This window comes from Echeneis naucrates, chromosome 2 (genome assembly GCF_900963305.1).
Source record: "Echeneis naucrates chromosome 2, fEcheNa1.1, whole genome shotgun sequence".
Taxonomy (NCBI): domain Eukaryota; kingdom Metazoa; phylum Chordata; class Actinopteri; order Carangiformes; family Echeneidae; genus Echeneis; species Echeneis naucrates.
This window is the reverse complement of record NC_042512.1, coordinates 19,848,603-19,861,813: the sequence shown is the minus strand read 5'-3', so window position 1 is coordinate 19,861,813 and position 13,211 is coordinate 19,848,603. Positions and strand designations below refer to the sequence as shown.

Sequence of the window (13,211 nt, the reverse complement as noted above, 5' to 3'; positions counted from 1 at the left end):
GACTGCTGCAGTGATACTACAGCTCAGATCTCATGGCTGCTTCATGAATTTTACTGGTTGGAGAGGAAGAGATGAAGGAGTATGTGGGGATTCATTTCAACCTGCTGCAGTTCAGCAGTAGACAAAGGAAAACCAATTGTCTGGTCTTTGTGGTTCACATATTCAGGAAACATGTTTGGAAACTACATCTGGAACCGCAGAGAAAGAGGAAATTTCAGAAATTACAAAATATCTGCAAAGCCCAATGTCTCTAAAGAGGAAGCCTGTCAGATGAAGAAATACCGCCCCAACACCAGATTTAGAAATCAAGCAGAGGCAACTAGAAGCATGTACAGCTCACCGTCTCGTTGGTCCTGATGGGGTTCAGGAAAGGCAGACTGTCATTGGTGCCGATTTCAGACAGGACAAAAGTCAGGAGGCTGCTGTTTCGGTTCAGCTGAGCGTCCATGAAGTACTCGAAGTTAAACAAGTGGGCGATGATGTGAACGGCTACAAGGAGAGAGTCAAAACGCTGCTCAGCATGCATGACGTGAACAGATAGAAAGAGTCAGAGCAAACTGAAGGGAGGTTTTCTCTCTACCTGTGTGGAAGGCGATCATATAAGCCACCAGTTTGTGGAACGTCAGGTTTCGGTCCAGCTGTCGAGCGGCTGTCCGGCTGCAGCACTGAATGCAGACAGACAGATGACATTAAAGCGGTCCGTGCTTCACTCCTGCCATCGGCTCTTTTCGGTTGTCATTGTTACCTGGATGGTGCCGCGGAGGAAGGACAGCAGGTTCCGGCATACAGGCAGCAGAATGAGCATGCAGTTGAAGTTGAGGGCAGCGGCGGGGGCTCTGGCCCAGGACAGGGCGTGCTGAGGACACACACCAGTTTGACTTTAACTGTAACAGTAAACGTTTACAGTATGGATACATGCACATCTCATCCTGCTGAGCTGCAGCTTATCTCAGATCGCACAGACCAACACAACAGTATCTTTATTTAATGTACTGGAACGTAGAACGCCAGTTGAATGAACTGACAGACTTGTATAAAGGACCTGACCACCTTCAACTTCATCTCATTACAAACAGCCTTTTTGTTTCACTTCTGCTAAAGTGAGGCCAGCTGTGGAGCTGGAGGGACGGGCTCAGTGCGCTGTGAATCCAGCTGTGACCACAGAGACGACCTGGTGCTCCCTCCCTGCGTGGACGTTGAGTTGGAAACAGTTGTGTAGTGCAGATAAGAGGCGATAAGTGTGGGTGTGGATGCTTATTTATAAACCTGACTCTCTCTCAACACGTCAAGGTCGACTAAGAATGTGAATCATTCAGATAAAACTGACCTCACAGTGCCAGACACACATTCACATGAGCTAAATAATTCACTGTGAAGAGACTGAAGGGAAAACAAGTAGAGTGGTGTTTATCTGATGAATCCGAAGAATCAGAGATAAAACGAGATAAAACGTCAGTCTGGTAAAAATCTGGTAACTGATTTTTCTTTCATTGATTAATTGATAAGAGCAGCAGCAGAAGAAGACCAGTTCCTTTTTCTCGAGCACTCACCCCCAGCAGAACTCTGGTATAAAACCATTTGTCTGTCAAGAAGTTGAAGTAAAACTGCACAAACAGGTACGCGTTGATGCCCAGCCACACCAGCTGCAACACAAACACACAATCAGAAAGTCATTCACACATCTGAAGAGTCTCATTATTTAAAGTTAACGGGGCCGCCCTAAAAATAAACCACAATCTTCTAACTAAAGACAAAATACTCACAATAACAAAGATGGAGAGTCCTTCATTGGCTGCAAAGTTTCCCATGTTGACACCAACCTCTGAAACAGTTTGTGTGCAGAAGAGAGTTCATATAACGGAGAAGGAAGCAGGAAACAGAAGGGGGATAGAAAGAGTTCCAACCCAGTTACTCATTTTATAACCTTTTACAGAAGCAAATAAGGAAGTGTGCAGGTTTACTCCTCTTTTACTCCATCGCTCATTTAAATAGACAGGAAAGTTCAGCTTCCACATAAACATGAGGCTGTTAATGATTGTAAAAGATTCATCACGTATTTACTCAGCTTGTTTGGTTCGACAGTTGAAGGTTTTTTATTTATGTGAAAAATCTGTAAATGTATAATAAGAATCATTCATTTTATTTGCATTGCACTTTATATTTAAACAATCACTCACCCAAAGTGCTACACAGCAACAATTTAGAATTTATACACAACTTTACAGAGGCTGATGGGATGTGGACCGTTGGGGAGGAACAATGTTTGATGGTGACATTTTCAATTTTGGGCAGAGGAAGTGGAAGATTTCTAAACGGGAATTTAAACATAAGGTCCGTTGCTACACATTTCCTGTTTCAAAGTAAAACGCAGAAAGGGAAACACCTGAATCTCACCTGCATTATTTATTTTATTTTGTTTTTGTTCAAATACAAAGAACGTAGAAGTCTGATGGGATTCAAACACGGTCACTGTGACAAAGGCCTTCTCAACGCAGTTTCAGGAATTAACATCCAACTTCCACTCTGGATTACTGTCAATCAGATCGCTGCTGGGATTTCATGTTGTACACTATATCACCAGCACATAAATCCTGTGGAGCTGCCGCTGACTGTGATAGTTAAAGCTGCAGGATGCACCGGTGTCAGTGTGTTACTGCCACCTAGCAGCTGAGGAGTGCTGAGACTCCTGTCCCGTCCAAGTCCTGAACCAACACAATCAAAAGCAACAGAGGGATGTTTTTTTTTGTTGCCACTGTTTCATGAAGATGTCTTATGTTAACTTACATTCAGCCTTTATTGTTTATCATTATAATTGTAAAGAAAGAGTCCTGCCTGCTGTCCTTTGGCTGCAGGCTGACAGGTCAAACATCAGTCTGGATGATGTGGTTTTCCCTACAGACGGCGTCTCCAGGTGAAGCGCTTTGTGTTTCAGGGGATTTTCTGCTGCAGCGTCTTCATCCGCCGCTGGAGGTGAAGGTTAGAGCAGCACTCACATACAGTACGGTGTAATTTAGACAAAAGGCCTTCGAGTGATTTTCCCTCCTAATCTGGAGGAAGGGGATTAGATTAAATCTGTTGCATAGTGACTGTGACATCACCACCGACCCATTTCACAATGCATAATCACAAAGTGCCTCGCCAGACGGCGGTGTCTCCTTTATGTCAGGGTTTGTATGGCCCCAGGAAGCCCAATCCAAGTCAGGCTTCGTCTCTCTCTGCAGCTTTGTTGCACTCTCAGTCACAGAAAGTCTGCTCCGGGCCATCCCGACAACAATCCTGTCCTCATTCAGTGTCCTAATACAGTTTGAAATTGAAAACTGGACTCATATTATACTCAGTCATTCAGCGTGGACAGGATGAAATATCTGAAAACCATCATGAGTGTGTGCACTGACGTCACTGAGCTGAACTGCTGCTCAGTCATGTGCAGCGGTGACAAGTAACGAAGTACAAATACAACGATCATGTACAAATGTACTTTTACTTTGAAAGTACACTTCACATGTATCTGTACTTCTACTTAAGTACACAATGTGAGTGTGACATGTGACTTGGACTGGACTAACCCTTCATTGTCCCTGAGTCCAGTCCAGTGATGAATGTGTGAGACCTTCACATTAATACCCATAAAGCTGTGGTAATTGCTTTGCTATGCTATCACTGTTACCATAGTAATGGTGTTTCCATTTACACAACACAAAGAACCGTGACGGCACAAAGAAAAAGATTTCCTCACCTCCCACTCAGAGCCCCAAGTTCAGATGGGACAGGAACCATGGAAGCCAATCCAGCTCCATCATTCCCCCGAAATGTGTCCAGCTGTTACTTTCTCTTCTCTGTCAGCTTCTTTGGAACCGCAGAAGTGAAAAACCGAAGCTTGAAATAAACTTCTGTAACGAGCAGGGAGCCAGCAGAATCCCTCTGATGTGAGGAAGACAGTCCTGAGAGGGCAAAGGTCAAGGAGCAACAACTGGTCTGAGCGGGGACCCACTGCAACACACAACAACACAATAAGACACAGAGGTAAGGGGAAGAGTCCACAACTAGACAAAAGTGCAAACAATTAGACAGGAGAGACTTAAAAATAAAACCAGAAGTGGCAGTGCTTTCAAAATAAAACATACATGGGGGCCGAGCTGCGTGCCGTCAGCTTTACAGTCCAACCATTTGTGTTTCAGCTGAGAGAAAAATGCACTTCAGCGCACACCACTGCTCCCCCTCCGTCACATCAGCTCACATTAGCTCGCCTGGGTGCCTGCACTGCTGCATCTGGGGATGAGGATCTGTTTGATGAATCATTCAGAGGAGGACCCTCCTCATCGGGGAAACATCAGAGTGACAGACACTTGAGGCCTCTCAGCACGAGAACCAAACAAGCTGCTCTGGAGAATAATCTGATTATTTTCATCTCTGTGGGCCGGAGCACATTCTGATCTGAGCTGACTGCTCTTTCACACGTCGGACGAAAACAGAGCTGCTGCAGGGTCCAGCTTCCTAAAAACACCCAGGAACACGAAGGAGCAACTCCATTCAACGTTCATTTCATTTATCTGCTGTGCCGGCTCCGATCAGTCAACGAATGAAGGAGCAAAAAGTGCAAAACAAACACGAAAAAAAGGGAAGTCGCAAGCAGAACACAGTTCATTAATTCAAAATGGTGAGAAACAGAACAGAACAAACATCAACTGTGAAATTCAAGTCATGAGATGAATTTTTTTTTATTTTTAAAATCTGGAATTTTGATTCATTTTAATACTTCAGTAGTTTTGATGGTTTCATATTTTTATTTTTGCATCATTAGCTTCACTTTCTTCTATATTCTACATATCAGCTGTACTTTGGCTGGTGTCATGTCGATAAATATTTCACCTCTGAGTTTTCAGTCTTCCATCATCTGTAGTTTTATTCTGGTCCCCCCCCCAGGCTGCAGGACGGGGTGTGCCGGTGGGGGGGCGGGGCTCCAGCTGGTGTTTGGCTCATGACGCGGATCAGGTGGAGACAAATCTCCTTACAGAGGAGGCAGTGAACACAGCAGCGCGTCTCCTCCACCCGGACCGGACCGGAGCAGAGCCGGAGCAGAGCCGGACCAGAGCAGACCGGGCCGGACCGGAGCAGAGCCGGACCAGAGCCGGACCAGAGCAGACCGGACCAGAGCAGACCGGACCAGAGCAGACCGGACCGGACCCGGACCACCAGGAGGTCCTGGTCCATGCAGGTCCCCTTCAGGAGGCTTCCCGGCAGCTCCGTTCACCTGGAAGGTAAGACGCGTTCATGTCTTATAATCTGAGGATCTACGTGCACGCAGCGCGCGCCCCGATGCGCGCCACGAATTAAGTTTCCTCATTAACATTTATCGTCTGCAGAGTCGGACGTCAGCCTTCAGCTGACTCAGTTCTGAGCGTCCTGTTGGGTTAAAGAAAGGTTAAAGAGGCGTTCCAGCCCCAAACCGACCCACACATGTGGTGGAGGAGATAAGAGCTCCACCTCAGCTCCGCTTTAACTGCTAATCAGATTACCAATCAACAGCAGCCTGCTGTCCAGCTGGTTCTGACCTGACAGACAGGAGTTGAAGTGCAGCCTTGTGATCACTGCCTGTTAATTAGTGACAGGGTTGTGTAACGATACAGAGTCCGTGGCATCCTGGGTGGATGCTGTTTGGTCCCCACATCTGCTCAGATAAGACTTCAATCAGTTTCTGGTCTGAAACATGGTGGGACCTCCTGAGCTTCTGTTGTTAAAGGTCAGCTGAAGTAGCTTTTTAAACGGTATGTTTCCAAGGAGGGAACATTTTGATGTTTTCCATTCATAAACAGTTTCAGACTAAAATCAGCTCTTAAATACGAGAAGAAAAAGACTCCTCAGACGCCCGAGGGAAGACTGCTGGACCTGTCGTGGACCGACTTCCTGCACAGGAGAGCTGCGTTCCATCACTGTTCATTTTGTTGTTGATGGTGTTACCATGACAACTGACGTCATCTAAAGCGAAGGAAGTATTTCCCTCAACCCAGATCAAAATGGGACTGTTGCCGTGGTAACCCTCCTGTCCTGGGGAATAACGAAGGCGTGGTGATGGGTTTTCTGGACGTCCTGTTGAGTGCCGTCGCTTCCCGTTAAGCTCCATGATGCACTCGTATAGATTTATTTCCCCATCATCCCACTGTCAGAAACCTTTCCTGCGGGGGAATTGATCGTCGATGGTCGTCACGGCAACAGGTTATGCACATGCTGTGATTGGCAGCCGGGGAGCAGATAGCGGGACGCTTTGAGAAATGGGTCAGTCATGGGTTTCTTAGCTGCAGCTCTCACACTGGCCTGATTCCAACGGTGGAAAAGCAGAGAGGGAGACTCCTGAAGACTCAGCGATCACTCATTATGGCCATTAGGTGTGATCGAAAACTCACATGTACGCTCATGAAAACAGATCTCACATGATGCTTGTCAGCTTTCAGTTGGAGAAAGGAGTTTCTTTGGGTGCAGGGGGTTTTCACAGTGGACCTTTGGTCTTGTGATCTGGTTCTAATTGTTGTCTTCGTGCTGCGGTTTGTGTTGTCCTGCTCATATGAGCACACTTGAACAGCTCTAAGCTGTCATGTGACTTCACTGCCTCCAGCAGTTCAGACTGTTGGTGCTGGTCATTTTTATAAAGCCTTTTTTGTTCTCTTCGTCCTGTTTAATCTGTTGTTGCTCACTGACTCTCAGCCAGATGTCAGCAGCTGGAAGGCAAAGCCATCAAGGCTTCCTCCTGAAGGAAGGCACAATAAGATGTAGAAACCAGAGGAAGAGCAGAACAAAGACAAAGGTCAGAAAGGTCACCCACAACACCATGTCCCACTTTCTGGGCAGTCCAAGTCGTCCTGGATGGTTAAAGGGACTGATGGGAGGTCATCTCACCAAGACCAGAGTCCTGTTCCTCTGCACATGCTCAGTAACCTCTGACAGAGCAGTTTGCTCGATTAAGCTGATTAGCATAATGAGATTTCAGGGAGATCTTTAAAGGCCAAAGAGCCGTGGTCTGATGAGCAGAAGCCTCATGAGCGTTGTTGGACTGTCCCACTTCACAGTCTCACTGGAGGCCCACTGTGGGAGTGTTTTCCTGAGTGATTCCTGTCTGATGTTTGGTTGTGTTGGCAGGTAGGCAGACGGCGGCAGGATGCTGTGGCTGCTGCTCGGTCTACTTCCTGTGCTGGGCTACAGCAGGATCGTCCCTCAGCAAGTCGCCTTTCAAGATGGACAAGACCACAGTGAGTCCGCTTTCTCCTTCAAACCAGATGTTGTGGACAAACAGACCAAAATAAATGTAAGAATTCCTTCAGCGCTGTGCACAAACGACACTTTGATCAGACTTCAGGAAGCGAACCAATCAGAGTTAATTCGCAGCTTCCTATTTAAATTACTGTCAAATTACTCTTCATCTTGTGAGCAGCATGTTTCGGCCCCTTTTCTTCTAAACTCTAAACTCTGTTGTGTTATTTATGCTCTTGAGATGCCTTCACTGTTACTATTTAAAGTCTTCCAGTGGTTGGCTTTATTGAGCTTCCATTTCATAAAGATTTTCAGTAAGTGAAAGTGAAAAGTGAAACAGGCGTGAGAGAAGCAGCAGAGCTGTGAGTCCAGTTCCTCCCCCAGCTGGTCCCACAGCTGGTCGCCGTCGAAGCCGGGATCATCTGCCAGCTGCTGCCAACTTCTTTTTAAATAGCCACGAAAGTTTCCACTGACCCCGACGTGAGTGTGACGGCCACATCGATCGGTGACAGGCGTGAACACGAGTCAGTCCAATCAAAGTTATCGATCAAGTTTGCTGTCATGACGCCATCTTTGACCACCAGCAGGACGTCCTCTCCTCTCGTCCTATATGCCTGAACAAGGCGGACAAGGACTCGTCCTTCTCCGTCCACCACTGAGTCTGAGCGTGGGGAGACGCAATAGAAAACTGGACCTGCAGCAACATGAGATTTTCTGCAGGTAGGAATTAGTCTCGGTGGCCAGCGGGCGTCTTCTCTTTGTGTATTTCTGAGAAGTGGAAGTTGTTGAGCAGAAAGTCCCTGCAGAGAGGAGTCCTGAGCTTCTTACTGCAAACACAGCAGGCCTTTGTTTCCTCGCTGCCCTGCGGCTCTGCATTCTCTGATGGATTACTGCTGTGACGCTAAAATAAAAGTCCCAGCTCTGTGGCTCATTGTGAAGGTAACATCCACCTTTCAAGACTTCAATAAACACCGTCTGGTTGCTGAATATGAAATATTCACATCATATTAAATTGAAATTTCAGTCCCACTCTCTGTTTTAACGTCCTGCTGTGCTACGCTGATCAGTTTTCCACTGCTGCTCTAATTTAAAGTCATGGGACCAACAGCCCATCAAGAGAGGGAATAGAGTGTGTGTGTGTGTGCGTGTGTGTGCGCTGTCTGAAAATGTCACTGAATTCCCATTTAGCTGCCTCCCCATCATCTGCTCTCTGCAGCTGAACGGACAGTTGGTTGTGTTGTGGAGGGCTTTTAGGGAGATTTAAAACTAAAGCAAAGGTGTGGGGAAAGCTGCAGAGCTTTCATTGTGTTGATTTGTGCATCCTCTCCTCCCACCTGTGTGTCAACACTCTTGTCTTTGTCGTTCCACAGTGGAAGCTGCCGTGACAGCAACGCCTCACATCTACAACTGCCGCTCTCCCAACATGGAGGACTTCACCTGCTGGTGGCATCCCCTGGACAACCTGACGGAGGGGGAGGAGGCGGCCTACGTCCTCACCTACTCCAAAGAGTTTGTACTCAACACTTTACTGTCCACACACACACACGCCAGCACCAACATGTAGAATTATGAGATGTTGAGCAGCTGGTTTTTTGTTTCTCCTGTGATCCAAAAACCACTCAGGGGGGACTCAGTTGGAAGCCTCACGTAGACCTGATGGAGTGGTGGGCCTCCATCTGAATGCTGCAGTTTAAATCTACTCAACCTCAGCCAGTAGCCTTTAACTCGTCCTCGCTCCGCCGCTGAACTCAGACTCACGTGGCAGTAATCAGGACAAATTGGATTTTTCTTTTGACCTGCTGTGTCACGATCACACACAGCAGCGATGAAGTGACCTCTTTCTGTTTATATGGAGCTGAAGTCAGCCCGTAAATGGTCGTCCTCTCGTTGTGCCCACAGTAAAGGGCCCACACACGAGTGTCCGGACTACGTGACTGCTGGTCCCAACAGCTGCCACTTCGACAGCAGCCACACGTCCGTATGGAAGATGTACTGCATGGCTGTGACCGCCATCACCGCCCGGGGGAACTTCACCTCCCAGGAGCACTGCCTGGACGTGGCAGATATCGGTAAGAATAATCAGAACCATGACAACGAAACTAAAAACAAAACTAGGGATGAGCTCGGTCAGCCTGTGCTCCAACATTGCTTTTGGTTTTCTGTTTGATCATCTAAAATAAAGTAACCAGCTGGCTTCCTCCACCTCTGGACTGTATGGACCTTCAAACCATGAATGAAATTTGTGAAAGCTCTTCTTTTGGAGGTCTGAGTGTCCGTTCCTGTCCAGAGGTGTGGTGTGATCCATCAGCACCAGGGGATGTTTTCTGGGACGGGGACGGTCCACGTCTGCAGAGACAGCACAGGGACCGTCAAATGAACCTTTTTCAACCAAAAAAATACACAGTATGATTATTGTGTTGAAGTCTATGGGAAAGTGTCCCTCCTCCTCCCTGGTTTGTCAGCTGATGAGTTTATGGTCTCAGCGGGAGAATAATGTTGAACATTTCCTCTTCCTGAACTCTCAGTGAGCATGTGACTCTCAGATTAGTCCCAGTGCATTCTGGGGCTGAAAATGTTGACATGCTGGTTAAAAGCCTACAAAGTGCTGAACATGAACCTGCGGCCCACAGTTCAGACCGAGGCGCCGGTCAACCTGGCCTACACGCTGACGGACGCCGGCGGCGATGAAATGGGCCACAACGTGCAGCTGTCCTGGACGTACCCGGTGCCCTCTCACCTGAAGTACGGCTGGATCACGCTGGTCTACGAGCTGCAGTACAGACGCGCCAACGAGCATGACAAATGGAAGGTGAGTCAAACAGGACGACACACAGGGCGATGTGGCGTTCCCTGATAAAATGCTGCATTCGCAAAATGTTTGATGCCGACAGGCCAAGCAGTCGCTGCGGGAGCCTCACGTGAAGCTGCTCGGCCTCCCCGTCGGCGACTACGTCATCAGAGTTCGCTGCCGGTCGCACAACTACGGCCTGTGGAGCAAGTGGAGCGCCACGCTGCAAATGAGCATCCCCAGCAGAGTGCCAGCAGGTACGGCCTTCATGTCTTCCACTTCTTTATCACTCCAAACCCAGCCATGTCAGGTAGGCGGGGCTTAACAGGGTGGCACGGCTGTTTTAAAAACAGGACAAGATGTGGAGCTTTAGAGGTCTTTAGAGGTCTTACATGGGGGAGGATGGGGGAGGAGGCACGGTGACTAATGTGAGTCCTCCGGCTGAATGCATGCAGGGAAACTGCTGGTGCTGATTCTGGTGACGGGTGTCGGCGTTGTGGCTCTTCTGGTCATCGCCTTCGGTGTCCTCCCACAGAGCAGGAGGTGAGAGAAGACAGCCCTGCAGTGACGTGTTTTCTTGTTTGCCTATATTCACGTGTTTCTAACGTCATCTCCGGATGTTTGCACCTCAGATTTAAAGAATACTTCCTGCCTCAGATCCCCAAACCGCGGATCATTGGCATCGACCCGCTGTTCCTGAAGGTAGCGTGCTGACTGAGCCGACTGGATCCGTCCGTTCAGAGTCACAGTGAAGATGCATGCTTTCGATTTCTTTCCTCCTTTTGTGCTCATTTTTTCTTCCTCTTCTGTCCTTCCTTTCACTTTTCCCTCCCTTTATCCTCCAACTTCCTTGCTCAGAAGGGGAATCTGGAGGAAGTCAACCGTCACTTCAGTAACTTCCACAGCTACAAACCTCCGAGCTACTCGGAGGAAGTGTGGGACGAGGTGAGCGCTGATAGCTATCACACCTCAGCCGAGCCCACGCAGGGGGACAGAGATGCATCAATGGTTCCAAATGAGCTGACGCCAGTGGAGGCTCATCAACTTGCAACCTCAAACCCGTCCTCGTATGTGCAGAGCCCGTTGCCATACAGCTCCTCGCAACCCCAGGCCTTCGCCCCGCTGCTGGACACGTCCTCGCTGTGGCCCAGGCCTGAAATGGTGTCATTGCCGGGGACAGACTACACCGTGATGGGACACCCTGAGTCTGTCCCTGCTCCCGATGCCACCGCCAGTCGCTCGCCACAGGATTTATACACCTGCGTCCAGCTCATGAATGAGAGCGGGGAGGTGCATCTGATGCCCTGCGTACTGCTGCCGTACTGCCAGGAGTTCCCTCCGCTGTCAAAGGTCGATTTGGACCAAGCTGAGAAAGAGGAGAAGAAGAAACTAGCCAACTACCTGGACCGGAAGAACATGACGAAGGAGGACAAGGGTGGCGACGAGACCGAGAGGAGTGACGCGACCGTGCCTTTGCTGCCTGTTGCCCTCGGCAACAAGGGCTGAGCGTCAGGAAGTACATCCACGTAAAAGACTCCAATGCACTGAAATATGGAAAACGTTTTTGGCGAGATGAAACGGAGACAGAAGACGACACTGTGTTTCCTCTGGAATTCAGCTCATCTCTGCTGGTGTAGAAATCCAGTTTCAGAAAAGGATAAAGCAACAAAAAGAGAATAAAGATGGAAATTTGACACTAAATGACAAAGTTTGCTGAACCTGAAGAGACTGAAGTTGCCTGATGCAGATTTCAATAAAATAATCAGCATTAACTGAACCACGGCTTCACATTCAGGCTCGTATGCCTCTCAGGAAACATCTCACAGATCACTTTAGTTTCCCCGGCTGTGTTGAACACACCAAGTTTATATGTCTGAGAAATTTCCTGCTGATCAGCATATTCAGGAAACGAAACATGTCCCAGTTCATTCAGGGAATGTTTGATGTCCATCTGTCAGGTCGACTGAAACAATAACTTTGACCCTCAGGAAGATGAGAACTGTGAATTTAATCTCCTGAAGAACAACAACGTCCTCTGCACTCACACACCAACTATATTTTTTTATACCAACACAAAGACCAACAAATATAAGGAGAATATTGTGTCCAACCTCAGGTAGTGTTCAGGATCAGGATTTTAGTTCCCAAATAAGGAAAACTTTAAATGGGTGTGGATCAGCTGTTGACTCGAGCTGGACCACATGTCGTCGTCTTAGCGACTGGTTCCCAAGCAGCCATTTTTAATTCCGTTGGACTGACTTCACCGTGATATCCAACACTGTAATCTGCTGCTGGACGCTTCAGTGTGATTGTTGTGTCACTGTGTTGTGTCCAGGAGTGAAGCCTGGCCTCGCCCCCGACTGTTCCTCCCTGTTCTACGTTGTGCTGTCATCTCTTCTTGTGCCCACATGTGCCTTTTTCCACACAGCTGTGTTTGTTTGATGTTCCTCTGTTGTGTTGCCGTTCCTTCACGCCTCCGTGTGTTTTCTCCTGAGGACGGTCAATGAGTCCAGACCAGGGGTGTAGTTAGGCCTGCAGCTTTGGGGGGCACAGCCGCACTATATTAATGCCAATCACACTTACTTACAAATGCACTACTACTAAATGCACCCCTAGCATGAATGCACATTATTCCTTTCTCTCACATTTTGGTTAGCTAAAGCAAATACTGCAGAATAATTTTGTTATAATCTGGTATAGGCCGTTTTGTTCATTGTTCCCATTTGATGTTAAGACAGGAGGAAGTCGACCTGCTTTATTATCAAATGTATGTTGTTGTGACCTCAGTCTAAAAATAAAAACAGCCTGATAAATTTCCCAGCTGACGGAGTAATGTATGTCAGTGTGTTAACGTCCTGTGGATAAGCTAGCTTCTTTAGCTGCACTCTCTCAATATATAATTATGAATATCATAATCTCCATTAACATCTGGCGCAGTGCATGAGCAAAAACAACTTAATCTACCTCTCTTCATCTCATTTCCATTTTCCATTCATTGAGAATTTTACAGGGGGACACGTGCTGCGGTAAAAAGTGGCGACGCACATGGTCCAGACACTGTGTACAGGGTCGGTTCCATTTTCACTTTCTATTGTCACCCAAACCCACGAGACGATGTTTTAGTTCAGTGTGGAACTTCAGAACTGTCTTCTTGTCGGCTAAACAGTAATCAGCTGTCATT

At 47.7% G+C, this 13,211-nt stretch overlaps 2 protein-coding genes across 3 annotated transcripts in view; one reads left to right on the top strand and one right to left on the bottom strand.

Moving 5' to 3' along the window:
* Positions 1–13,211, bottom strand: part of cybb (cytochrome b-245, beta polypeptide (chronic granulomatous disease)) — a 33,179-nt gene that overhangs the window by 3,950 nt on the left and 16,018 nt on the right. Inside the window, exons 11-16 of the mRNA XM_029519621.1 lie at positions 3,737–3,990; positions 1,764–3,294; positions 1,551–1,643; positions 746–856; positions 581–665; positions 341–489 (exon numbers count right to left, since the gene is read on the bottom strand). Of these exons, the coding sequence (XP_029375481.1) occupies positions 341–489; positions 581–665; positions 746–856; positions 1,551–1,643; positions 1,764–1,808 (483 nt within the window). The 5' untranslated portion in view covers positions 1,809–3,294; positions 3,737–3,990. The remainder of the gene's footprint in view (positions 1–340; positions 490–580; positions 666–745; positions 857–1,550; positions 1,644–1,763; positions 3,295–3,736; positions 3,991–13,211) is intronic.
* On the top strand, positions 5,128–12,843 carry crfa4 (cytokine receptor family, class I receptor 4). Of its 2 annotated transcripts, XM_029519632.1 has the most exons (9): positions 5,128–5,258; positions 7,132–7,241; positions 8,613–8,751; positions 9,142–9,311; positions 9,873–10,051; positions 10,134–10,287; positions 10,486–10,573; positions 10,663–10,732; positions 10,889–12,843. In XM_029519632.1, the coding sequence occupies exons 2-9, from the start codon at positions 7,151–7,153 to the stop codon at positions 11,534–11,536; spliced, it is 1,539 nt and encodes a 512-aa protein (XP_029375492.1). In that variant the 5' UTR covers positions 5,128–5,258; positions 7,132–7,150; the 3' UTR covers positions 11,537–12,843. The 2 variants fall into 2 exon arrangements, with proteins under 2 accessions (XP_029375492.1, XP_029375501.1); XM_029519641.1 differs by lacking the exons at positions 5,128–5,258; positions 7,132–7,241 and adding an exon at positions 8,066–8,181.

Coding starts and splice junctions, on each gene's coding strand:
- crfa4 (XM_029519632.1), top strand. CDS start 7,151: ATGCTGTGGCTGCTGCTCGGTCTACTTCCTGTGCTGGGCTACAGCAGG. Junction 8,752..9,141: donor GTCCTCACCTACTCCAAAGA/GTTTGTACTCAA, acceptor TTGTGCCCACAG/TAAAGGGCCCACACACGAGT. Junction 10,052..10,133: donor ACGAGCATGACAAATGGAAG/GTGAGTCAAACA, acceptor TGATGCCGACAG/GCCAAGCAGTCGCTGCGGGA.